The sequence below is a fragment of the Anas platyrhynchos genome, chromosome 3, assembly GCF_047663525.1.
Source record: "Anas platyrhynchos isolate ZD024472 breed Pekin duck chromosome 3, IASCAAS_PekinDuck_T2T, whole genome shotgun sequence".
Taxonomy (NCBI): Eukaryota; Metazoa; Chordata; class Aves; order Anseriformes; family Anatidae; genus Anas; species Anas platyrhynchos.
Genome location: NC_092589.1, coordinates 99,690,142 through 99,717,686, shown reverse-complemented (window position 1 = coordinate 99,717,686; position 27,545 = coordinate 99,690,142). Strand labels below are relative to the sequence as shown.

Below are 27,545 nucleotides of genomic sequence, written 5' to 3'. Positions count from 1 at the left end.
AACAGGTCACATTTGACAGGGAATGTTTGTTCACCTACCGCAAAATTCACTATGGTACTGAAAGGAGCATCCTTTCCTAGAGCTGAGTCAAAGGGGAATACTCATAGTATTAAAAAGGAAAAAAATTGCAGTTTTTCTTAGAAAACTTTGATTTTATATAACACTTATTTTTTCACATTTGCACTGATATGAATTTCTTCATTATGTCACATAACAATAATTTTTTTGCTTTCTCATAGATACAATTGTCTCCTGTTTGTGTTATAAAGAGACAATTCAACAAAATGAGTTGTCATTACTGCTGTGAGATAATATAAAGTAATCACAGTAACATCAGAAAGGATTGAAAATTTTCCAGATTCTAAGGAGATATTATGAAACATCCAAAGATTCCTAGCATTTGACTGCGTACTGTTTTCTGTATAATCTGTATTGATTGCAACAAACACCTTACTTTTCATAGGACTTACTCCAAGCACTCTGAACAGCCAATTAGATGTGGTTACCTCTTGGCTTTTTGTGTATTTAAATAACAAAAACTGGTCTAAGGCAGTCTGATTTTTTGGGGGACATTACAATAATTCTTTCCCAAGCTGTCAGAAGAGTCCAGGTGTATACTCCCCATTAACTCTGAGTGGGCAATATTTTGAAAAATTTTATATCATTACATCCTGGGAATATAGCAAGGATTTTTTTTAATGCTTTTCATACATTCAGGAACCATATAAACACCTCTGTTGCACAATGATTTACCAAAATGTCTTTTAGAATATTTGTGTAAATAAACAGGCCACTTACACTTTGGAGACTTGACTGATATTAAACCAACATTTTGGGTAACTTAATAGCATTTTGGCTTGAGTAAGCAATAAGAATAGTGAGTGTCAGAGCCCCTTTGTATTTTTGTCAGGACCATGTTGTTGGAACAGGCTCAAACAACTTCATTGCTAATTCTAGATTCAGGTTTGAAGAGGCAGAATTCCGTTCTTGGGAAAACAAATAAACAAACAAACAAAACAACAAGAACAACAAAAACATAAATTGCTGGAGTTTACCAGGGATGTTGTAACATCAGTGCTGAAGTGTCTGAAGGTCAGATGACCCATGAGAGCAATTAAAATGCTGAAACAGGAGCATATGCCAATGGAGATGGTTTGTCTACTAGTCAGTTACTTGTTCGTCAGTGTTTTCAGCAGGCTAGGCTTGTCAAGCAAACTGATTATATATTTCAGCATTACGTGTCTTAACCTTTTGTTCTCAGGAGGTGACATTTCCTTGAAAGCAGCATGAAAGGAAGAATTAAAAATAAATAGATTGAAAACAACCAACTGGATAGCCAAGAAGGAATGGGGAAAAAAATCCCTTTAAAACTACATTTATTTTAGCTTATGGTTAAGAAAGAACATATATAAAAGCTCTGTTTTTCCACATATCTACAAACAAAAATATTGCCCTATCTTTCCACCAGAACTTGTACTTATTTCTCTGATAGAAATGAAGGCTTTAGAAACATTGCAAAAGAACAGCAAAAAAAAAGAAAGTCAGAAAACTAGAAAACTGTGCAGCTCCATTGCCCCTTGCAAACTCCCAAAGCATACAGAGCTGAAGGAAAGACTAATTGCTTATTTTTAAGGGCGTACTTTCTGTGCTCTTCTGGGATATAGCTGAGACAGGTCCGAACACTCTGCTTAATTCAAAGTCAGGTGTCCACCTTTGGTCTGCTTTGTTCTTGGGAGAGTGCTGTAACTCACTCTGGTACTGGATCACTGGGGACATTTCACTGGACCCTGTGAAAATAATTCTACATTGTACAAAATACTTAAACAACTGTTAGCAAAGAGGCAGGAACTTTTTTTAGGAACTTTTTTTTTTTTTTTTTCTTTTAGAAAGTCCTCTGACTGCTAAATTGTAGAGCCCTTTGTGATTTGAGTAACATTTTGCTAATTGTGCAAAATGGAGGAAATCATCATCCCAAAAGGTGCATCTCATCTTGCAGTAATGGACCATGACAGCCTTTTAAAAGCTAAGAGCCTAGCATCTCCATGTGGTAGATGTTTGACTTGCAGCTCAGCCTCCCAGGCTGTGGATAAATGTGCCTCCATTGCATATTCCTCAAGAGGTGAGGCAGCACTGTCATTTCCATCACCAGCTTTGTTGACACTCTTGGGGATTCCCTAGGATCCCTTGGCTCATCCCACAGTGTTGGAGGAGTGTCACCTGCTGAGGACTAGGCACCGTTAAGTTCAGGTGAGACCTTTGTGCAGGTTTTTGATCTCTCTTTTCACCTTTATAGGCATCAGAAATAACCTTTCTGTGGATACGGCTTTTGGTTCTCCAGTGGTACGTAGACCCCGAGCTGATAAAAGATTAGAACAATTTATGGAAGCAACACAGTTTTAACAGCATGGTATCACCAGCTCACAGATTAAAACTGCCCTGCTGCTCTTCCCATTTGTATTCTCAAAACCCAGCTGCACACATTATGCACTCCTTCCTCAAAAACCCACGCCAGAAGAAAATCTGTTCAACTGGAATTGAAGTAACTATACCCTGCTATCTGAGACCTATCTTTGCTTTATCTCACTTTCAGCAAAATCTCCCCAGATGAATGGGTCTTGCAGTAACCTGTCATATTGTTCAATATTGAATGAAACATGGGTAATAATGATAAATTTGTTTTTAAAGAGAAAGCTATTATTTCCATAAGAATGCTTGCTTGTTGGGGAAGGAGGTATGGGCAGTCACTTCGTGTTTTGAAATCTATATCCCCTTGTGCCATCAAACATTGCTAAGGGCATGAAGCGAGGCTCAGGCATCCTTCTCTGTTTGCTCTCTTTGCATGAAAGACTTGTGTAACCTAAATCTATGAAATAAGTATTCCTAAAAATAACCCTTCTTTCTCTGTTTTTCTGCCGTCACTTGCAGTTGTCCATCAGGAGTGAAATGCCCCAGTTCTGTGTATGCATGAATTCTGTAGTGTGCTGCTACCTTGGTATGCTGGGCCAAAAGATGATAGAATGGGCTTGGATAAACTATGCCTGTGTTGCAGTTTTCAGACCATCTTTCACCTGGCCAGAGGAGACAGCTAGATAAAATTGCAGACACCTGATTCATCTCTGCCATTGTCCCATTGAGGAAAGAGAGTGCTCCAAAGTGACAGAAGTATAAAAGTCACCTTTGAAGTACAATACCACATAATTTTAACAGGTCTACTCTGGTCCTAATACAATGGGGACTTCAATTTTCCCACTGTGTATAGATGGAAATATGTATAGGTGACTTCTATTTCTTAGCTATAAATAAACTTGAAATTAGATACAGTAAATACATTCTGAAAGCAACCATATGTCAAAGTTATACCAGTAATAAATTATAAACTCTTAGGGGACTTCCTTGCTAGTTCAAGTCATGACCCACCACTCACTTCTGATACATGAGTTGTTACTCGATTCACAGTGAGAAAGGTCTCTGAAATCAGTACCATAAATGCAGGTAAACAGTTAGGATTTTGTGTGTGTGTGTATGTGTTAACTTTTATACTTAAAACAACTTTGCTCATCTTACTCGTAACTTCTGAATTGAATTTCCTTGTATATATGTGACTCCTACACAGCAGAATAAAGCAGGCCATTGGGAGAGTTTTGTTGCCAAGACCCGGTACAAAACCATAAACTTTCATTTTTAATGAAGATTACTTTCCTTCTAACAAAGATGCAGGGGAGGACTTTTACTCTGTTTTATGTATTTAATGGATGAGCTTCTCCGGTGCAAATACAGGTATCAAAATCTTTAGGATCCCTGTGCTTCACATGTCAATCTTAAATAGAGTTCTAGAACAGCGAGGAGGAATAACACTCAGGGCTCACCAGCATTTGTCATGTATATATTATTATTGTGTAAGTAATATGTGTATTAGAATCTCATAAATTATTGAAGATGTGAATTAAAGAGACTTTTTGTAACAAGCCACAGCATAAAGGCATTCCACAGCACTGTCCCAGACAAAAACCTGAGGGACCAAGTTTCGGCTGGCTTTGTGGTGTGTGGGTGAGATGAAAGCCAGCCGAGCATCTCAGCTTTCTTCTAACAAAACCTGAGGGGACCAAGACGTGACTGGCTTTGTTCAGCCATGTGTGGGCGAGGTGGAAGTGGAAAGATCATCTCACATCTCCTCTGGCAAAACCTTTCAGGTTACTTTGAGGTACTGCCAGGTCCAGCCCTCTCCTCATTTGCAAGGAGCTTCCACATTCTCCAGCACTGACTTTGGGGTGTTCCTGAGTTGGGAAGGCTTTTTTTCTCCTCTGTGTGCTTCTGTCACAGGCTGCTGCAGCCACAGCACCATCCATGTCTGTCTGACAGCGATTCAGCTCCGAGGCCTGTGAGCAGAACAGGTTGGCATTTAGGACCCAAGGTGACTCATGATGAGCACTGTGACTTCTGCTCAGGAGAAATGACTGAGGAGACCAGAAATCTCTGTCGCAGGGATTCTGGCACCTGTCTCTGCAGTGCGTGTGCATTCCCATGTGTGTGCTGACAGCCCGTCAGCTGACTTCAGTGCTGGAGAAGCACGAGGGAGTAGCCAGGGCCTCTCTGCTAAAGGGTTTACAATTCTCCAGGCTGACATCATTTACTGTGGAGTCCTGCGGCCTTGCTCTGCGCTTGCTTTTATCTGCACAGACCGTGCTGGGGAAGCTCACAGCACCACAATGCCAGGAATAGTGGCTGGGTAGGCTTTTCCCCTGGAGGACCGCTTTCTCTCACACAACATCATCGCTTATCTGTACCACTGTAGTACCGTAATCTCCAACTAGGAGACCTCACAGTCTAGGCATTGCAAGAGGCTCACATACTTCGTAGCTAAATAGATTAACAGGGAAGGAAAAGGGATTGCTATTAGCATTTTTTGCATTTTAGTGAATGAAAATGAAGTTGCTTTGTCTGGTCAAAAATATACATGCAAGTGCTAGATTTTTTTTATTATTATTTTCTCTAAACACAGTCAGATGCTTACAGATAAATACATCATAATAACTCAGTCAAATATTTCTTCAGATAAGTGACTTCTGCCGAATCACTCTCATTTTACTCTTAAATTAATTAAACAATTACAGCTCCAGGGTGACTACTTTGTAACTTTGGAGGGAGTATCTGTCATTAGTTAGCTGGCTTTAAAGCTGCTATGCTTCTGTATGGCATTTGGGTTTTGCATGTAGATGTGAATGTGCTCATTATTCAAATTTAAGATTCATTAGTAGAAATAGAAATTGTATTTGTCTGTTATACATAAATTTGGGAGACGATGGAGAACTGTTGCCTTTTAATGTATATCATACTGTGATTTTTGACTCCATTAGTACATTAAATCTAGTATATTTCAACTGTGGAATAAATTTGGGTCGGAGGAGACTTCTAGAGGGTTGCCTGGTCTCTAGTTGTCAATGCAGGACAACTTTGAAAGTTAAAGCAGGTTTCTCAAGACTTTATCTATCTCAGTTTTGAAACTCTTCAAGGATGGAGATTCCACAGCCTCTCTGTGATTTTCTTTTTTTTTTTTTTTTTTGCTGTCCAGACAATTTCCTTTGCTGTAACTTGAAAACACTGCCTTGCGTCCCTTCACTGTGCACTTATGAGGGCAGTCAGGTTCTGTCTTCTCCATAATGCTTTCAGTGAAATTAGATCCCTCTTCAGCTTTCTCTTGTCTTTCTCAGGATACCCCCGGTCCCTCACCATGAGAAGGCCATCACCTTCCAAAGACAGCAGAAGAAGGACTCACACTCATCATTGTATCACACCCAGCTCTAAGGGCTTGCCATATCCAGCTGGCCTAAGTGATCCCTTCCTTGATTCCCCTGGATGCACAGCTCAGGAGTGAGGCCAGGGGATGGGTGAACCTCTGCCATTGCAGCAGCAAACTCCTGAGATGGCTGGTCTGGTCAGCAGTTAAGTGTCATTGATTCCCCAGAAGGGAATATCCAACTGTTATTACCCATTGCTTCCTTTCTGTTACCTGTGGATCAGGCTCATTCCCCTTCCAGCCTCTGGAATTAACTAGCTGCCGCCATCCACCACTGTTGGGACCTTTGTCGGTCCCTTGACAAGGGCAGTCTGTGGCCCTCTCTTCTTCAGAAGGAGATGACACTTGGGATCATGCTCCTGCAGAGTATCTGTGGAGGATCATGACCAACCTTTGGAGTATTAGTGGGCTGCTACAGTAATTTCTGCCCTGTGAACCATCTGAGCCACACCAGAGAGCAGGATATCCTCCATGTAGGTATTGCCATTAGCTAGGAGATGCTACTGCTCCATACGTGTGTTGGGTCTGTAAAACCACCACAATACGGTGGTAACAAATGAAAGAAATATTTGTGATTTCTAGTTTACACCAAAACCTGTTTCTCTGATCCAATTGTAAGTGCAAGTGAATTTGTTTACGTCACTTTATATGTAGTGCAATGATTGTTCTTCTGTCAGGTTTGTTAGGAATACATCATTTGAAGGAAAGTTGAAAACATAACCGCTTTTCTCCTGAGATTTATCCTCCTCTTCATTTGCTTTTGGAAAAAGAAATTATAGCATCAATTGAAAAGTCTTGGTCTTTTCCTCCCAGCAGTGTTACTGTGTCCATTTGGGGGCATCATCATCTCTCAGATTCAGAGCTCTTTGACATTGCTTGTTCCAGATTTTTGAAGGTCTTAATTTGGACAGCAGTGCAATTATTTTGACACCAAACTGATGTGTTCCCAATGGACCTGTGTTTATCACACTGTATTTAGTCTGAGGCATCGTGAGTAATCTGTAGATTCTCTTTTAAGTGCAGTCAATTACGGTAATTGGACCTAGAGTTCACAAATACATGGGTCACTATAGCAAGGTCTTGGTCTGTCAGCGAGTAGTGTACTCTTCTGAAAAGCAAAAGATGTAAAGGAGGTGTTATTGTTGCTAATGTACTGTTCTCAAAGAGTCTAAAAACTGAAGAAGTCAGAAAACAGTAAGTTTACAGGCTCTTGCTACTACCACCAGTTATTTTCCTATATCGTTAAATCATTAAGTATAGTGATACAGAGAAAAGGCAGTTCTAAGTTATTTAATTGGATAACTTCAGAGCAAGATGTGCTGCTAACTTTTGGAACACATGAATATATATATATTTTTTTCCAGAGACTTGCCTAGTTCTCTGTTTAGTGCATATTACATTTTTATGAGAACTATGTGAAGGGAGCATACTTTAGATGATAACTTTTAAAATATTTCATGTTTATAAGTGCTTGTTAAACGCAGGACAATTCTAATTAGTTCATGATAATGCAAATTAATCTGAAATGTGTCATAGTGATAATAATATTTTCTTTCCTGGGCCGTCAAAAAACGATCAAACCCGTGTTTCAGCTTAACTTGCCATGGTGACTTCAATAAAAGGAATTAAAAAAAGATAGTGTATGGAGCTTTATAAAAATACAATATTTCTTCTAGCATTTCTTTCCCTTACTTAGTTTTTATTCAGATGTACAGAATAGATTATGCAGTCAGCGGTGGGTTCCTCACTACTTAAATGGCTGTCACTTTTATTTGAAAATTCTGCTACAGAAACATTGCTTCTGTTGTTGGTATCAATACTTCCTTTAATCATGGAAAGGGTTTTAAGAAAAATCCTTTTTTTTTTTTTTTTTTTTTTTGAGATGCAATGCAATCTGAAAAAACAACAAACAAACAAAAAAACCCACCAACATATTAGTATGGATGTTGTAATGTTTTCAGAACAATTCTGAGGTATATCTTCCTTAACCCAACATTTCCTTTTATTCAAAATCAAAAGGAGACAAAATACATATTTAAATGTGATTTGATATGCCATGATAAATACATTAATACAATATAAAAGTATTTGATATGTGGTAAATACATTTTTTGTTTTTGTTTTTGTTTTTGTTTTTGTTTTTTTTTTTTTTCAATATAACTTGTCTTTTCAATAAACATGTTTTATTTATGTTCTTGGTATCTAACTGGGAATGGTAGACTAAGGTCCAGGATGGTAAGAGAAGAGAATACTTTCACTCAAAAGAACACAAAGCAGATGAATCATTAGCAACTTCTGTTTTGGCATTAAATTAGCATGAAAGTTCACCAATGAATATGTGAAATTGGATATTGGACAACAGCAATCTAGTGAAGTCTTGAAGTAACATAATTGGACAAGCCTGGGACATCTCATCAGAATACAATGGAATGAACTGACAAGCCAGCCTTCCTACTCGAGCCGCAGTGGGTGGGAAACATTTTGGCACAGCCTGCCTTTGCAGCAGGGTGCTGCTCATCAGGAGCCATGGTGAAAGGTTGTTTCCTTGGGAGGGCAGAGGAACTGACAGCCAGCAGGGAATGATTGAAAGACATTAAAAAAGCTCCACTGTTTTTCAGCCACACCAGATACACTAAAAATTGAGTCAATATTTTCCATGTCAACAGTGAGCTCTTCCTCTGGATTTGCCGTTATCATAGAAACATAGAATATCCTGAGTTGGGAGGGACCCACAAGGATCACTGAGTCCAACATCTGACTCCACACAGGACCACCCCAAAATCAGACCCTATGTCTGAGAGCATTGTCCAAACACTTCTTGAACTCTGACAGCTCGGTGCTGTGACCACTGCCCTGGGGAGCCTGTCCCAGTGCCCGACCACCCTCTGAGCGCAGAACCTTTCCCTAACCCCCAGCCTGACCCTCCCCTGTCCCAGCTCCATGCCATTCCCTCAGGTCCTGTTGCTGTCCCCAGAGAGCAGAGCTCAGCACCTGCCCCTCTGCTCCCCTCGTGAGGGAGCTGCAGGCTGCCATGAGGCCTCCCCTCATCCTGCTCTGCTCTAGGCTGAACAAACCAAGGGACCTCAGCTGCTCCTCTTACATTTTCGCCTCCAGACCCTTTGCCACCCTTGTAGCCCTCCCTCAAACACTCTCTAACAGTTTTATGTCCTTCTTATATTGTGGTACCCAAAACTTAGGAATGGGGTTAGCATTGCTCTGGCACCACAGCCGCATGGTTGGGTAAGAGCTGCAAGGGCAGGGCCCTCTGGTCCTGATGCTCTCCTCAAGAGCTAGACGTTTCAAGGGCTGGTTTGATGAGTAACTTGGTAGTGTTGCTGATGCCAGTGTGGGTTGTATCCATTAACCACTTCAAGGGGGACTTAAAAAAGAGCCACTGGTAATCTTAGGTTGCCTCTGAGTACTTACAGGAGCTGAAATGATACCGTTATACTGGGTTGATACAATCCCTAGATAACCCTTTAAAAGCGTAACAAAATCTAATGATGCTTGTGAGAATGGAATGAAGTGCAGATTCAGCTTCTTGTAGGTTGAACCCACTGCAAACTGTTATAAAGCATTTCCATTTCAGCACCTGGTTACAAGTACCTGACTGGTTTGAAAGAAGAAACAGAGTAATGCTGTAATGATAACCCTTTAGCTTATGGTGGTCCATATCACACAACAGCTTGTGAACAGGAAACCTTGCCTACTTCTCATACCCTGAGGGCAAATACCTTTACAGATTTGTTAGATAATTGGCTGCTTGTTCGTTGACTGCTAGGCCGGGTTGATTGCTGGACTTCATGATCTTGAAGGTCTTCTCCAATCTAAATGATTCTATGGTTCAACAAAAAGCTAAATCCTGAACTCTTCCTTTTTGCTGAATGAGAAGCAGGGAATAGGTTACAGATGAGTAGGACCTTCTCCTTTTAACAGTTCAGACATCTAAAATCCTCAGTCCAAAGTCCAAAAGAGGGAAACTTCATAATAAAGAGGAAACCCAAATAGATTATGCCTCTGCAGTGACAAGAGACAGCAAAAGACCTTCATGGAAGTGAGATTGCAGCATTTCAAATGTTTATAAGATCTAGTTGTTACAAACACCATCTCAAAACATCTCTGTAGCAGCTGATAAGGAAATCTTGCCTAAAACATAAGTACCAAAACAAATATAAGGAAAAGCAAATACGGAGATATAATGGATAAGATACTTAGAATGAAAAAAAATACAATTCCTTCTGTGCAGTTTGTGTGGATTGTAGGGAAGCAGCAAAGCTTAGCATTGAGTAATGCACATACCAATGCCTAGGGGGTGCCTGCCTTTTTTTTTTAAAAAGTGACACAACATTTGAAAGACAAAAAGACAGGAACTCACTGGTTCACACCAAAACATCTAACTCTATTCTCTCCAGTACAGTACTGCTTCCAAATAAAATGCAAGGGGCGCTTTATGAGATTACTCTGCCCAAGGGCCATTTTTTTGTAATCATCAATACATGAGTAAAGATCAAATTTTGTAATACGTTTTCTCAATATTTTTGTAAACCTATACGTGTTTGCCCACCATGTGTATGACAGATTTTCTTCTGAATATTACCATAATCTTGCCACTAAAATGTTTCACATGCTAATTATAATAGTCTTCTGGGGGAGGGAGGTTAAGAGGATAGGGATTTATCTCAGAGGCAGTCCTTGGCAGATGTTGAACATAAGCACAAGGACCATGTATATGTCCAGTGTGGTTGGCATGGCCAAAAGTTGATAATAAAAAGTTGATAACCTTTGAAATCTTTGGGATCACTGGATTTCTAGGATGCAAAAAGCAGAGACAAATATCCCATCACAATTTGGGACTTGAAAATCAAGCCAGGGTTTTTCCCTTCTGGAAACTTATAGACCACCCTTTAACTTCTGCCTTGAATTTTACTCTGACTCCAGATTTGGGAGTTCTGTAATTTTGGACCTGGGAAACTGTTTATCTTCATTTAACTTACTTTTCAGCAATATTTTTTAATTTAGTTAACAAATGTGAACAGATGAGAGAAAATAATACAGTTTACTTTCCTATAGCCATTTTAACAGTATAAGTGGAGGAGAAAGCAGTCAGAACATCTTTATCATTCAATACCATTGAGAGGTCTGAACATACTCTTGCAGCAGATCCTTTTAAGTGAGTAGATATTAATTTAACAGAGGCATTTTTCATGGTGGAATTATTTTACTTCATGTTTCAGTTTCTCTGTAAGGTTTTCCTTCCTTCCTTCCTTCCTTCCTTCCTTCCTTCCTTCCTTCCTTCCTTCCTTCCTTCCTTCCTTGTCTTATGAGGAGCAGCTGAGGGCACTGGGGTTGCTTAGTCTGGAGAAGAGGAGGCTCAGGGGAGACCTTATTGCTCTCTACAACTATGTGAAAGGAAGGTGTGGGGAGCTGGGCGTTGGCCTCTTCTCACAGACAACCAGTGATAGGACTAGAGGGAATGGCCTCAAGTTGCAACAGGGGAGGTTCAGGTTGGCAATGAGGAGACATTTCTGCTCAGAAAGAGCAGTCAGGCGTTGGGACGGGTTGCCCAGGGAGGTGGTGGAGTCACCATCACTGGGGGTGTTTAAAGAAAGGTTGGACGTGGTGCTGAGGGACATGGTTTAGTGGGTGACATTGGTGGCAGGGGGATGGTTTGACCAGATGATCTTGAAGGTCTTTTCCAACCTTAATGATTCTATAATTCTATGGTTCTTTCTCTTTCCTTTTTCAAACTGTGTTAGGTGTTAGTAGTACTTTCAAAACATAAACAAATTTTGTAAGAATCATTTCTAGTCCTTGTTAAACCACATGAAAAAAGTATTGCATACTGAACATGCAGAGAACTCAAATGTCTTATTTTTGTGAAATGAAAGAAGCATACATATAAAAATATTATATAAAGATATGTGAATACTCTGCTGCTCTCAGAAGCTTTCTGCATACTTATATTGCATTTCTACATCTATAGTTGATCTATATATTATTTTGAACATTAATTATGGCTTATAAATATTTGTATGTATATATATATATACATGTGTGTGTATATATATATACATGCACGCAGCAAGCTGTAATGAAAACAATTATGAACAGGTCCTGACGAATATCCACTGACATCAATTAGAAGTTTTCATTGAATCTGAGGAAGTTTTTGCATTGACACCATGATCTAAGATTGCTCTCTTGCTACACATGATTACGTAATTGTATACTGTGGGACCAGAGCTAATTTGGCTACTGCTAGGGAAGCACCTTGACGATAACGACACGCTACCTGCTGTGTTATTTATTCTATTTCTGTGTCTCTGAGTCCAGTTTTAATTTAGTATTGTGATGCCTTAGCTTCCAGCTGACAGCTTATAAAACAACTGAAGGTTAAATCTTCAGCTTAATGCAACTGATACCTAAAATATTTTAAAAATATTTATTATTATTATTACTATTATTTTTCCCACAAGGAAAAAGAAGTGCGTTCAAAAGCAATCTTCTATTCTTCTCTATGCTTTTTTTTGTTTGTTTGTTTGTTTTTTGTTTTCTGCATGTGAAGCCCTACTGTTGCTCCTATGTTTTGACTTCTTTTGAGTTCTGTATCAGAAACCACTCCACGTCTGGCTGTGGTTGTGGTTGAGACTGTCACTCAGATTACACCTGTTCAGGTAAAGTTTCAAGCCACAATAATAACAACAACAACAATAATAATAAAATATAGTGTCTATCTATGAAAATAAGGAAAAAACTCTGAGATGTAAAGGCGTTCTAAGGAATAAGATGGGGATTGCAACATTCAAATGAATGAAAAGCAAGAATCAGGGGAAAAGAGAGACATGTAGAGGGAAAGGTGACAATTTTGCTGAGGAATGCTCATGTCATTTTCCCTAGGGAGGAGAGGAACGGAGTGGGGAGAAGGTGGGAGGAGAGCTGTGTGAAGAGGCTCTTGGGTACCATGGAGATGGGTACAGTGTAAAAATCTGTATACTGTAGATAAGTAAGTGGGAGGTTGATATCAAACTCCTACCAGCCAGAAATGGGCTTTGTACAGGGTAAACATGTTAAGGGGTGGGGAGAAGGCAGCATTGTTTTAGCCTCTTCTGTGCTGGTTGCCTACTTAACACTTAAGAGAGCAGAGGGAAGGGAAAAGCAAATGTTTTTCAAGCTTGTTTCTTTCAGTGTGACTGTTCTCTTATCTGTATCATGCCTACCAGGAATGTAAAGAATGTGTTCTAGAGCTTTTCTTTTCCCAATGAAATTGTCTTGCTATTCCAGACCTGCTTTTTTTCCTGTCTCTTCTTTTCATTTCAGCCTTAATTTGATTAACTGGGTGCTCATAATAAATTCATAATGCTTCTCCATGATTTGTGAATGTGGGGAAAAAAATGTGACAGATTCACTAGGAACTAAGTGTTACTTTGTGTCTGAGTAAGACAGGGTGTTTTCAAAATTCAGTCTTTGTGTTACACTGCTTTGAAAGACTGTCTCTGCTCATTTTAGGATTTCTTTGTTCTCTGCTTCTAATTTTTATGCTTTCAATGCTTATAAGACTGTGCTGTTATTTATATCCATGGCCATAAGGAAAATGCTATAGTTTCTAAATGTTATGATGCACTTCTAAGAATCACTGGATATTTTTTTTTTTTTAAAGTTCAAGAAACAGTAAAGAATGATGTATAGTTTACTAGTAAAATATTGTTATTTGTGCTATTGATTCTTCTTAAAATGCAGGCTTCCTGCTGTCTGTAAATGTGGGTAAAGCAAGCTGATACTTCAGTTCAAGTCCTACCTACTCTATTCCCTTAAATAGTCCTACTTGAAGCAAGCTGGCTAGTTTTGTGACTACTTCAAGCAAGAAGGATTTCTGCTTAAGGAAGCAATGCTTAAAGGTCTTCTGTATACCAAAAGAGATGAGAAGGGGCAGTATTTAGCTGCATGCAGAAATTTGGGAGTACCAGTTCTCAAACATGCACATGCGTGTACAGCTTTGTCTGTCAGCAGACAGTAAGGACTCTAACACTGAGTGCTTGAGCTTGCAACAACATTTTTTGATAGAGTTTCTTTAAATGGTTATTTTTTACATGCATCCAAAACAACCTTCCCTTACACTGCAGGGGCAAAAGGATGTGAGAGTGCTTCTGAAGCCCTGTGGCTCAGAGGCATGGACCTGGCTTTGGCTCTGAGGGCATTAACTTAAGGACAGTAGGACCTCTTTAAATAAAAAAAAAAAAAGTGAAGTAAAAAGAACAGGCTTAGAAGTAGGCAGCTGTAAGCCTATCACAGAACCACAGAATGGTTGAGGTTGGACAGACCTCTGGAGGCATCTGGTCCAACCCCTGCTCAAGCAGGGCTACCCAGAGCAGGCTGCCCGGGCCCATGTCCAGGTGGCATTTGAAGATCTCCAAGGAGGAGACTCCACAACCTCTCCAGGCAACCTGTGCCAGTGCTCTATCACCCTCACAGTAAAGAAGTGCCCCCTCATATTGAGACAGAACTTCCTGTGCTTCAGTTTGTGCCCGTTGCCTCTTGTCCTGTCCCCTGGGCACCACTGAAAAGAGCCTGGCTTTGTTCTCTTTGCACCCTCCCTTCAGGTATTTACAAACATTGGTAAGAACCCCCCTGAAACTTAGGTTTTACTTCTGCCATCAAATTTTCTGGACTTCCAAGAGCGGTGCTGGTGACCGATGTCATGGCTAGGGAAGGGAGCACTGGCCTGGCAGCCTCCAGAAATCTTGGCAGCTACAGCTCTGCACCTCTCAGGGACAAAAGCACACGTGTGTATGTTTGAAAGGGTGAGCTGAAGGAGTCTGGGAAAAATAAGCTGCTTAGCAAGCCAAAGGTGCTTACAAGAGGTGCTACAATGTGATAAAGCCCCAAATGTGAGCATAAATTGCATTTCCAACAAAGCAGTGTCCTCATAATCTGTCGGGGGGATATGCTGAGAAGTTTCTGTGGATCTGCCTTGATTGCCCTGTGCCTAACATCCACCACTTAAACCCAGCTTGCTTTCCCTTTTATCAAAAAGCTTATCTTTAGAATTATGCCAGATTTATTTTTGCAAGAGCTTATATTTATATGCTTTATTTTCAGTAGAGTTTAGAGGAGCTGGGGGGAAGATTTCTTCTCACTGCAGCTTTGTGTCCAAGACAGCTTTCTGCCCTCAGACTGGCTCTTCAAGTTAAAATGCCAATAAAAGCACAATTTCGCAGTGGCACTGCCTCTGCATGTGTGCGTTCAGGAGGAAGCATTGTGCAGCAAGTTTCTTAAGACTTTAATTTGTTGTGCTGGAGGACAGAGGAGCTGAAGTGTTGGTCCCCCAGGGGTTATCAGCATGTGTATTGGACAAAGCTGCAGGGAGGGACGAGGCCCTGTGGTGTTGCTGCAGGGCACTGCGTGTCCAATTCCCTCATCCCTACTTTGGCCAAACTGCAACAGCAGCCTGTGATAAAAGGTCCCTAGGCCCTAAAGTATTTTCTGTCACGAATCTTCAGGTTGGATATTAGGAAGAACTTCTTTGCTGAAAGGGTTGTTAGGCATTGGAATGGGCTGCCCAGGGAAGTGGTTGAGTCACCACCCCTGGAGGTCTTGAAAAGACATTTAGATGTAGAGCTTAGTGATATGGTTTAGTGAAGGACTGGTTGGTGTTAGGTCAGAGGTTGGACTAGGTGATCTTGAGGTCTCTTCCAACCTAGACAATTCTGTGATTCCGTGACTCTAAAACTTAACGCAAGCTGTGGTGTTGCCTAGGGTGTTCTCAGTGGTTAGAAGGCCGGAAGGCCGGCATTTCCACACAGCGATTAGATAGGATGCTGGTCTCCTATCTCTTTGTAGATGATTTTTATTTTATTTTATTTATTTTATTTTATTTTATTTTATTTTATTTTATTTTATTTTATTTTATTTTATTTTATTTTATTTTATTTTATTTATTTTATTTTATTTTTTTGAGCCTTTCAGACTTTAAAGGACACCTGTTGACCCCCAAGGGACAATTTATAGAGGGCATCTCAGAGCATGGCTTTTAATTGGCTTTTTCTCTGAAACAGTAAAGGAAGAGCTGTTAAACTTTAAGCTGCAGTTTTACAGATGCTGATAGTGTTGTAGAGGGTGTTAATTATAGATGTAAAAGTCAGACTAAAATAGGTCTTGGGTGCTTCTAGTTTGCTGCTGGTAGGAGCACCAAAACTACACCAAAACAGGTGACTTCAGTGTATAAACCTGTGAAGAAATGTAGGTCCCTGCCCAGAAGAAAGGGCCAGTGGTAGTGGGAAGCTTCTGCAGCATTTCTCAGTGGCTGCCAGAGGCAATCAGCACAGTGGATGCGGTGAACCACAAGCATAGGACCTCATCTGTCCCTGTTCCCTTGAGTTTCTTGCTCAAGCTTTTGTGGTTTTGTGTTAGCTACTGGAAATGGGCATCTGAGAAGGGAAGTGCTGTGATCTGGAGTCTGATCTTCCGTGATTTATGAAAAGCCGAACCTCATAGCCCCAGGGCTAAACATGCAAAATAAGGAATAGCAGCAGCATTGACCGATAACCTGCTATCTTTCTAAGCTGAACACATTTAATTGTGTTTATATCATTTACTCGACTTTTCAATATCATAGTCTGCGGGAGGGGGTGACACTACGGGCAATACTAAGAAACCAGCCTTGTACCATTCTTCTCAGCATGTGGTTCCTAATGAGTAAGGTTCAAATTTGCACAGTACAACAGTTAATTTGCATCCAGAATGAAAGCACAAAGCTTGATCAGATATGCACTCCGACAATCATCAGCTCTTCATGTGATGTTGAAAATATGTGTATGTTAATGTCTGCTTCTTTGTTTCCACAGGTTCTGCCTGGCATACTGCAGAAGCATTGCTGTATTTTGCCTGACAGGAACACAGGTAAACTCTTCTCTTAATGAGTTAATATTGGATTATGGTTTGGAGAAATGCAAACACAAATTGGATTATATGGAGAAGTCCTGTTTGCTACTTAGAGTCACTGGAGTCTGTTCTAGTTACTGATGGTTTGGGTACTTAGCTTGTTTAAATCATCTGATTTTATATGAAGATTTTGTGTTTTCTGTTAGCTTTCTGGAGCTATTGCTTTTGTATGGATTGCTATCAGGTCTTGCTTATAAAAGTACTTGTATGAATTTCTGAAGTGTCTCTTGTTAATTATAAAGTTACAGTTCTGGAGAGAAAAGAGAAAGAGTCTGAAATATGGTCCTCTTGATTCACAGAAGTGTGAAAGTCTTGTGTTAGTTCTGACTGCAGATAAATGCTTGCTTTGTGGTTATTTTTTAGGTACTAAGGGGTTAGAATATGACACAGGGTGTATCATTAATGATGCCTTGCTATTGTGCAGGAGACTTAAATAATAAGTTTGTGACCAGAACAAATGAATTGATGAGAACAATAGCATGGACAAGAAGAAAATGATTAAGTAATTTTACATTCTTTTATTACAGGGAAAACAATTTATTCTAAAATAAGCTTTAAAATCATTTTTAGAATGTTATAAATTGGGTGAAACTGACAGAATATGGATGGAATTATGAGTTTGATTTAACAGACTAATTTCAGAGAGGCAGAAGAAAAAAACACAGCTTGTTTTCAGTACCTGTTTAATAGAATATATGTGAATGCTTGCAGCTCTTAAGACTTCTTCCCTTTCCCCCCCCCTTCCAGTAGTGACAATTAAAACAAACCAGTTTGTTCCTTGGCTTGCTGTTACTTGTATTTCAGGTGCAGTTTGCACTGAGCGTAATTGCATAGAGAACTTGACGACTGTGTTGAACTGTAGTGCGACTCGTGGTTACCTGCAGCTCCTCAAAGAAAAGTTAAAATCTCATTTCCATTTTCATCTGTGAACATGGGAGGAGTACATTATAGTAAGACAGTTAATAATACACCTCTTCTGGAAAGAATTTGAAAGTTTGTAATTAGTGAACAGATTGCAGACAGACTTTGCCTTTGTATTTATTTCCTGGTTTCCTGAAAACTTTGCCAAGGAAACACTGTATAATGACCAAAGCCTGTTTTGTGTACTCTTGTGTTGATTATCTTTTTAAATTTTATCTGTAGTAGAAAGATTTGATCCAGGTTCTATTGATGACTAAACTCTTCTTGACTTGTACAGAAGTGCATCAAGTAGGTATCAAAGCCAGTTTGATGGCCTGGTGTTGGGCACTGAGAATCTTACCATTTGGATAAACAGGGTGAAATATGCCTTCATAATCAATATCAAGAAAGCTGTTTATATAAAATACCAAGTACCTACTAAATCCCAGTCACTTTCGGAAGTGCTTTCATTTGGGCATGAGAGAAGCTTGCTGGTAAAATTTTGTTTTGAAGATTTTTGACCTAGGCTCTTTGAAGAAGAATCCCATCAGTTTCTGGCATGTAACAACTTCTGTACAACTCAAGCACACTTAGGTATGAAAATAGTTGTCATTTCTACTGCTTCTATGTGACTGCTACGAGTATTTTTATGCCTACCTACTGCGTAGTTGGGAGTTGCCAGCAGGTGCAAAGTAGATAATGTCTGTGTTTCATTTTCCCTGTTTCCCTCATTTATGGTGTTTAAATCCTTGGCAGAAAGGAGTAGAAGAAGAGTTCAGAGAGGATGTGTGTGTGGGGGGGGCATTCAGTTCCTTACTGGAGGAGAGGAATGACTGAATTTCTAGCAGGCTGCAGGTGCAGTTGTAGGATCCCAACACAAAAGAGGTTAAACAGAGGCAAGAAGATTGCCAGTGTGTTGTCTGAGCAGCAGGCCCTCTTGCCAGGATTTTGTGGGGGTACATTTTGGCAGCCTGTTTTCAACCAGGGGAGCTGTGCTTTCCGGGAGCTCTTACAGATGGAGCTGTGGTCTTTGCAGGGGAGCTTGCCTTCTGCAACCCTGAAAAGAAGAGCAGTTTGCGTGTCCTTCCATTCACATTTTCTTATGTAACCTAGAGTGAATAATTAAGGCTGTCTGTCCTTTCTTTGCTCCTTCCTATTTTCTGTGTGTCTGTTTGATGGAGGCAGCTTGGAACTACTTCGCAGTAGGGGATTTACATTGCTGGGAGGCTGAGTTTGGTTGGTGGAGTCGATTAGAGATACATGAGCCATTTTCCTGTTTGGTTGTGACAGAATCCATGAGTCCACATTAAGAAGAAGGCATTTATTAAATTTCTGTGAACTTGGAACCTGCTATCTGAATTCAGATGTGTACATTGTATATAATCTTGGCCAGTTCAGTTCTCATTAAGCGAGTCTGAAGAAACAGCCAGATTGCAAGCTTCAGATCGTTGTGTTCAGTTGCTGGTGTTTGGAGGGAATTTAGGAATGTGCAGCGCTGTGTGTTTCTAATGAAAAGGAGAGAAAGAGATGGACGGGAGGATGGGAGAAGAAAGAGAAGAAGAAGAAGCATAAAACAAGACCTCCAAAACCACTGGGGAAGAGCACAGATGTGGGGAGGAGGATGGGTGAAAGGCAGAAGCAGTATTAGTTTCCCCACTTGTTTATATCTATTTAGGAGTTCAGGAGTGGCCAGTTCAGGAGTCTTCAGCTACAGGTTGAAGAGTGCTCCTCTGACCAACCTCTTTCACAGTCTTCTCACAAGAGCTGATGGGGATCTGCACCCCCAAGAGAGAAACGAGCCCTGGGGAATGGTGAGGCCAGTGATGCCAGGCCATACCATCCCCTCACCTGGCTGCCCTCCAAGCCTTGTCCGTCCTGGAGTCCCAGGGAATACATGTAACAAGCCTTTGAATTAGTACGGCCCTGGATCGCCTGTGCCCTGGAAAACTGTGAGTCCCACTGACACTTCCTTCACCGTGTAAAAGGTTGAAGTGCCACCACGTACTCTCTTGGTGTCAACATTCTGTATCTGTAAACCAGAGAACAGAGATATGTATGGGAAGAAACAACACAAGGGCACAGATAACCTTCCCCATCTACTGCAAACTTTTATTTTCAGTGCTTATAACTTGGCTATGAAAACATTTAATGCAGAGCCTTTCAAAAAGGAGGATATAAAGTAATTCAGCTGCTATCTAGCAATGCAGGTTTGGAAGACATATTTAATGAGATTAGGTGCTTCAAAGGTGGAAGAAGGTTTTATTTTTTTTAAAACAAATAAAGCAGTTACAAGATCTCTGTGTCTGAGCTGAGTGCTTGCATTAAGCTTTTCTAATAGATGATGATGTTTCATTTCTGAAGTGTTAATTTATTTGTGGCTTTCCTTTAATCACAAGTATATTTTCATTACTAAATTAACAAATTCATACGGCAGATATTGGCATAACATATGTTCATTACCATGTTAGCTCGTATCCAGAACCTGTATTTGCCACATAACCCATGCCACAATAGGCAAAAGATCCCAGATCAGACACCGTTATTTCAGATCAGACTTGTTTGCCATAAGCACAACGAACAGCTTCACTGATGCCCATTCCTGGTTTCTTTCCATCTCCCTTAAGTTAACCAGCCAGCAGCAACTGCGGTGCATTAGCAGGTATAAAGGTAATTGGAAGAAAAGCAGTTACATGCCCTGTACAGGTGTTACTAACAAGTTCATAAGGGGAAACAGTGTGAAGGTACTAATGACCTGGCGGGGAGCAGCTTGCTTATTTTCTCGAATTATATTCCTCTCTCTTTCAAGCTGCAGCTGGAAGAAATAAGCCACCCCTATTGATGTATGTCCACCACCCTTGGTGCGTGCATGCATCCAGTGCAGCCAGCCATAATTCCCTTTACAAACATTTCCAGGAATGATCCATCCCCAGCCTGCTGGAACTCTTCAGCCAAGTCAGAAGTCCCTCTTGTTGCTGTTTGAGCACTTCTGTAAATCTTAAACAGATGCCAAGGCTGTCATTTGCCTTCTCCCCTTAGCAAGGTTTGCAGTTATGATGGTTGGGAGAGCTGTTTGTACAGTATGATCAGTGTGTTTGGTTTCTACCCTTGAAATGAAGGTAGCCTTTAAGTACAGAATATCTTGTCATTCCTTACAAAAAATATATCTATAAATAAATAAATAAATAATTGAGAGGTAGAAATGCAGCTTTAAAAAAGAGAAGTCAGTGTTCAGTGATGTGGATTATTTCTTAAATTATTATTTTTTTAAAATTGTTTTATTTCTAGTCTTGCTTGAAGTAGAGCTCTTAGGCAGTGCATGTGGGTTGTTTAGCTATAGATACTTTCACACAAAGAAAAAGAGGAAATTTATGTGAAAGCTTATGCTTTTGTGTATGCTATGTTTAATCAGGCTCAGTCTAGATCAGTGAAATATTTGGAGTTTGATTTTTGCCTATGCCAGGGCTCCCGGCATTGTGATCTGGCCCTGTAAGTGATCCTCAAGGCGAATACAAATATACCTGGTATAGCAAAAAGGGACTTATCAGTGGGAGTCATTAACAGAGTGTGCTCTGTGCAATTTTTGCCATTGCTGCAGCTGTTAAATGGATATTCTTGCACCGCGGAGATGCTGATGGGTATATGCTGTGTCTGCCATGGTTGTGCTCTTGAAGCACAGTTATTAGTTTCCTGTGATGCAAGAAAATTGCACAAGCAGCTTCTGTACTGTCCTTTTCCGTCATAGCTGTGAGTTTGATATGTGGTGGACTGCTAAATTTGGGCTCATTTTTTCCGCTGAAGATCTCAGAGGAAGTAATGAATCAATAGTCACTAACAGTTTCTCGTGTTGATTTGTTCTCTGGTGCTTTAAGCTCACATTTCCTCTCCAATGGCAAAGGAGAACGGAGGTAAAATAAAGCACAGCCATACCTATCAGGATGACTTGATTCTGATAAATAGCTCTGTTAAACTTTAAATAACACTCTTCAAAAAAAAGAGAAAAGAAAGATTTATGCTGTCTCAAGTTTCTTCATCATCCATTTTCAGGTCAGTTCTTGTGTGCCGATACTGCACTTGCCTAAGACATTACCTCCTTCGTTATGATCGTTCTGTTTTGTCCATTATATTGGCTGAAATTGCATTGACACAAAGTGGGACCAGTGTTCTGTTCTCTACAAAGAATGAATAATATCTGTTTGAGAAAGTGGTAATTGCTTTAGATACAAAAGCAGGAGTTTAATAATAACCGATCTCTTGTTTGGGTAAAGCATAGCCCAAGACAGTAATGTTTCATCTTGCTTTTGTTTGCTTTTCTTCCTGTTGCTTGAAGAGCAAATATTGAACCGCCGAAAAATCTAAGATGGTATTAAAAAGAATTCCTCTATGAAACTTTACTAAAATGAGTAAAGAAGTTAACATTGCCTTTTTTTTTCCTTTTTTTTTTTTTCTTTTTTTTTCTTCTCCTTAATATGTACAGTTGGGTTGCCCTAGTAGCTTTTATAATACAAGGAATGTGGAGTGGTTCTCAGAACCTATGTGCTTTATAGCTAGCAAATACATTACTAACTTCTATTTTTGTTTGTTTGTTTGTTTGTTTTTCCCATATATACATTAGTTAAACTGCAATGGACGTTTGTAAGAAGAGCCATCCATATGACTGGACTCAAAACACGTGTATGGACTGGGCAGCAGCCAGTTTGATTTCACAGAAGGAATTACAGGACAGTGTCTGGAAGCCAAAGCTCTGTTACAAAAAATAAGTTATCCTTTTTGCTAGTATATCATCCTCTATCTGAACGTTTCAGGATGCTTAATTAATTGTGATGGATTCTTGCCTGGTGCAGCTGAGATAAAGAAATTTTATCCTTACATTTTACAGAAGATGAAGTCAGATTATCAGCTGTTGCAATGCAAGAATATTCACTAGGGTTACGTGTAATCCTGCTTAGAAGTCCTTTGCCTGACTCGAGGCTGTCCTTTTCCTTTCAAAACGCAGCTATAGATTTTTAGGCAGCTCCTGCAGGCTTCACCTGCTGCCTGCTTGCTGAGTTCAACACGAGCACTCTCATTCAGATGTTCAGCTGCAGGCTGCCTGCTGGTACTTTCCAGCCCTGTTTCCATGGAAATGAGAATTAGAGGGGTGAAAATAAAGCAAGAGTAAGTATTTTCTTAATCTTCTGCTTAATCCGGAAGTTCTCATACCTTGCTATCAAGGTTGTTTTGCCTTCAGTTGACCAGTCGTGTGATGCTAACCTTTGCAAAATAAAAATAAATAAATTCCTCTCATTTAGACCTGTTATGAGCAATTCCAGTTACCATAACTCGGTAGAGGTGTACGGGGTCACTAGTAAAGGACAAAGAAGGGAGAACTGAACTGGACTGTGCAAGCAAAAACAGATGAAAGGGTGTGAAGTGATATCCAGTGGCAGGGGTGATAAGCTGTGACAGAAGTTCTTGTCAAATGTAACTCACATTGTGAAAAATGTTGACAGCAATTAATTGGAGAATGAACGTGAGGGAGGAAATCATCCTGGCCAGAGAAGATCTAATTTAAATGCTCCAGTCTGAGTGTGAAACAAAGAATATCCTCAGATGCATTTGGAGCATAATTTGGACACTTCATTTCTCCCTAGAGATTCCTGCTCTCCAGCCCCTTTCCCCCTGCATTACTGACCTGACCTGACCAGCAGAGTCAGGGCTGTGCGGAGGTGTGTATCATGGGGTGAGCCTGCTAGTTATTGCAAACAACTCATTCTTATGTTCACTCTTCTGCCCTTTCCTCGCTGGCTGAACCTCAGCCTATGTTTAATGTTAGCCTTTCCTTGGGGAAGAGGAGGTCTGGGCTCTCTGGACTGTTTTCCTTACTCTGCCTGCAGTGATCAACGAAGCTAGCAGGGAGGCAGGAATGGGAGGGACCCAGCCTCTAGTGTGCCCAGGGAGGATCAGTTATACCCACATCTTTCCTGACAGATGTCTGCTAGCCTTTCCAGGCCTTGTTTTCAGGTTACTTGACCTTACCACTGAAAACTTTTCCTTGTTCATAACCCACATCTTTCTTGCTGCAACTTGAGCTTGTTAACTCATCTGGACAATAGGTACTTTCTGTTCCCCAGCTCCTTGTAGATACCCTGTCTGAAGGCCTTATTTGGTTTTCCCTCTCTTTAGATTTTAACACCTAGGCTAAAAAAATCCACTTTCCCCCCTCTTCCTTGTATATTACACTAGCATACATCTAAAACTGTTTTTTTTTTTTTTTTTTTTCTAATGAGCCTTTTTTATTCCAACCTGGATTTGTTTAGAAAAGAGTGCAGAGTGTAACCGTTCTCTAAACGTGACGTGATAGCTGATTAGCTAATGTCTAATGTTCCATTTTTGCACTGCATAAAGTTTTGTATACTTTTGTCTGTGTCCTTTCTTCTTCCAGATGACTTGCTTGACTTGGCTGAACATGTTAACACTGGCTAGAGTCTTGGAAAAGATGGACTTTTTGTTTGTTTGTTTTTTCTTCTGGAAAGATGATCTGATGGTAGGAATGAATGAAATTCAAATTCAAATATCAGGAGGTTTGGGTAAAGATACTGAACTTTTTTATCTTAATATCCCTGAGTGGGTGAGGTTTCATTTCTAGATTTCCTGTTTCTGTTTCCGCAAGCCGAATACAAGCCTGTTACCTGAACTTTGGTCTTCAGTCAGTGTTTCACTCTAGCTTTTCTAATACCTACAGATCAGCAGCACGGGGAGCACGGCTGTAAGGGACCAGGGTGTTGGTTCCACTTCTCGCAAGGATGCAGCGTGTGGATGAGGAAAAACTGGCAAGAGCTGAAGATCAGATAGTTTGCAGTGACGTCAAGGGACATACTCAGAGCAGGTTGCCCAAGACCATGCATGTCCAGGCATCTCTCAAAGATCTCCAAAGAGGGAGACCCCACAGCCTCTCAAAAAGAGCCTCTCAAAAAACCTGTGCCAGTGCTCCAGTATTCCGGAATCTTGACTACTTCAATGTCTTCAATACTTCTAGCAGTAGAGCTAATTAATATCTGTTGTTGCACATACGATAGTTGGACAGGTCAGGAGATTCTGGATATGTGTGAGGATAAAATTGTTTAAGACTCTAGGTGGCCCAGATCTCTGTGCCATTTGGATTATGAAGCCAAAACCAAGATATTAGCACACTGCTCTACTGCTTCAGCCTTTTCGTAGTACCCTAGCTGGCTGGAAGTCCTTTTTGGTGTTCAGCATCCTTCACTGTGCCCAGTCTGTTCCTCCTTTCTGATTTTTTTCCCCTCTCATTACCATTATTGGAAGTCACGATTGTGTTTCACCCCAAACTACGTAGTCCCCAAACCAAAACTGAGCAAGCGGATGTTTGGACGTCACATTACATGTCCCGAGATCAATACAACATCCTCCCCTGAAAGGCAAGGCTGACTAGCCCTGGTGCTCTGAGGACTAAATATAACCCATGAGCTGTAAAATACCACTTTCACAGCGATCTCAGCCTCATGTGCATTGACGAGGATGTGTGTGGGGGAGCAGGGGCTGAAGAAGGGGCTCTAACTTGGTAAAGTGTTCTTCTAGAGGCAGAGATGTGAGTGGGCATATGTGTTTGCCATCTCTTTGTCTAGCATCAGAAGAGCTCTGGTGGCTGAAGGTGTGTAGGAAGGAAATTCTCTTCAGAAAACAGCATCTCTTGCAGGAAAGCTTTCTTGACCTTTATTTCTGAGATGTTTTGTAAAGCATTCCCAATGTGTACAGCTCAGCTACCGAAGGAAGAGATAACAAATGTACATCATAAACTTCATACAGCTCTGATAACCAGTCCTGTTAATAATGTGGCTGAGCATTGCTAAACGAAGGCAGTGAGTAGAATGGCTGATTTCTATATGCCAGAGGTCAGGATTTTTGTTTTTCAGTGCTTCCATCTATTTGTGAGATGGTTGCCCAGGCAGTATATGAATCACGTGGACTGAGGGGGTGTGTATGTGTCTGTGAGTGTACTATACACAGGCATTCTCTTGCGGAGGAATACAGTTTTGAGGTCCACTGCCAAAATGTGCAGTGTTGCCAACACAGTGCAGTGTGTGGGTAGAGGTAAAGAGCATGTAATTGAGCAGAGAAATCGAAAGACAGAAATTTCTACTCATACTGTAAGGTAAAATGTGCTTTTAAAGAAGATAAAATCTTAGTACTGTTTTGTAGAACAACCACCAATTAATGTGAGGAACACAGGGAATTCATATAGGTCTTGGAGGATTATAGCTGTAATGCAGCCCGAGGAGTCTTGGATTCATTGGTTTCATATGGATGCAATAGGCCACGCTGGGACTTTGTTCCCACTGGAGGATCTGGCTTTGATTGTGGGCCAGAAGAAACTGTTCCCTCACCTTTTAAAGGTTTCAGTGCCTACACTGAACTATCTGTGCTCCCTGTTTCATTAGTGTCGTGTCTCAGTCCAGCCACTGCGAGGCAACTCAAAAATAAGGACAGATCTCTTGGCTGGTATGCATTAATCATTCACTTGTGCAAAGCATAGAAGTAACAAACACATTTTTATTTGCTGCCAGTTCCTCAACATTATATTATTTCTCTCTCTCTCTCTCTCTTTTTTTTTTTTTTCCTTAAATTTCAATTTAACTAGATTGTTGTCCTAAAAATATATCCTTCTTTGATTTGGGAAGAATCCCAGTTCTGAGAGGAGGAAGTGTAATGGAAACAGCATCGTAAGTGCCCGCTAAACTCTTATCCCAGATTCAGTTCAGTTCTAACATAATCTCCATTTTTGTGGAAGCTCTTTTGAAGAACAGAACATACATAACATACATATATGTATATATTTAGGGAACATGGGAATAACGGATATTAGCTAAAAGTTTTATTGTAAAAAGGATGTAAGTTAGAAAAAATGAGGAACAGAGCTCACATTGCTAACTCCTAAATATATGAATATATATTTCCAGAAATCCTGTTTGCTTTTTGTCCTTCCCCTACCCCCATTTTTACTAGACAAATGGGAGAGGATGGGGAATCAGGTTCTGTGTCTGAGATGCTCAGTGTTAGGTAACTTATATTTTCATAAGAGGCCCAAATGATGCTTGGTTTGCTCTAAGGCATGGTGCTTAATTTGGAGTAGTCTGCCAGATGTTTAGGACTTGCATTTAACTCCCTAAGATTAATAACAGACCTACAAAGCTGTGGCATACAAGCCTCTCCATGACAAAAACATGGGCTGTGCATTTTCCAGAAAAAGACATCCCACTTCCACTGATGCACTGGTGGAGACTTCTTCCAGACCTACCTTTTTTCTTTCACCTGACTTTATTAATGTACAATTTTTCCTGTCTTCCTTTCTTCTTCTATTAGCTGGAGGGGGGGGGGGGGGGGGGGGGGGGGGAAGGAGTACTAAAACATACATTTTGTTATCAAAACATCTGAGCTGTTCATGCTTTCCGTTTAAAGATAACCTACAGTGATATTCTCTATGCTTAAAAGGGTTATTCTATGCTAGAATGGTTTTATTTGTAGTAATGCTGCATGACGTGGTTCTCCTGTCTTTTGGGATACTATAACATAATAGGCACTATAAATAACAGCTGCTAATGTCTACAATCGTGCACAACAGGCAGTAATTTAACCACTTGTCTCCTTTCTGTCATGATGGGAAATATCAAATGTTTCTGCACCAATAAGGCATCTGATCCCTGAAGCTGCTAGTGGTGGTTATTGTAGAACTACATGACCAGAGGCAGCTCTGTAGTCTCTGCACTTGAGATTGAAACGTAGCAAATGCTTCCATGCATGTGGTTTAGGTGTCTCAGTGTGACTCTGCCTTGGACAAGACACTCTCCCAAACTGGCAGTCAAGAGGAGGAATGCTGTTGAACAGGGAGGAAAAGCAGAATAAGAGCCTAGGAACAGCA

General features: G+C 40.4%; 1 protein-coding gene across 7 annotated transcripts in view; it reads left to right on the top strand.

Annotated features, from left to right (window-relative positions):
- DLGAP2 (DLG associated protein 2) overlaps positions 1-27,545 on the top strand; it is a 471,424-nt gene that overhangs the window by 64,640 nt on the left and 379,239 nt on the right. For all 7 annotated transcript variants that reach the window (XM_027455147.3, XM_027455135.3, XM_038177139.2 and 4 more), the window contains one exon: positions 16,636-16,690. In XM_027455147.3, coding sequence (XP_027310948.1) covers positions 16,636-16,690 — 55 coding nt within the window. The remainder of the gene's footprint in view (positions 1-16,635; positions 16,691-27,545) is intronic.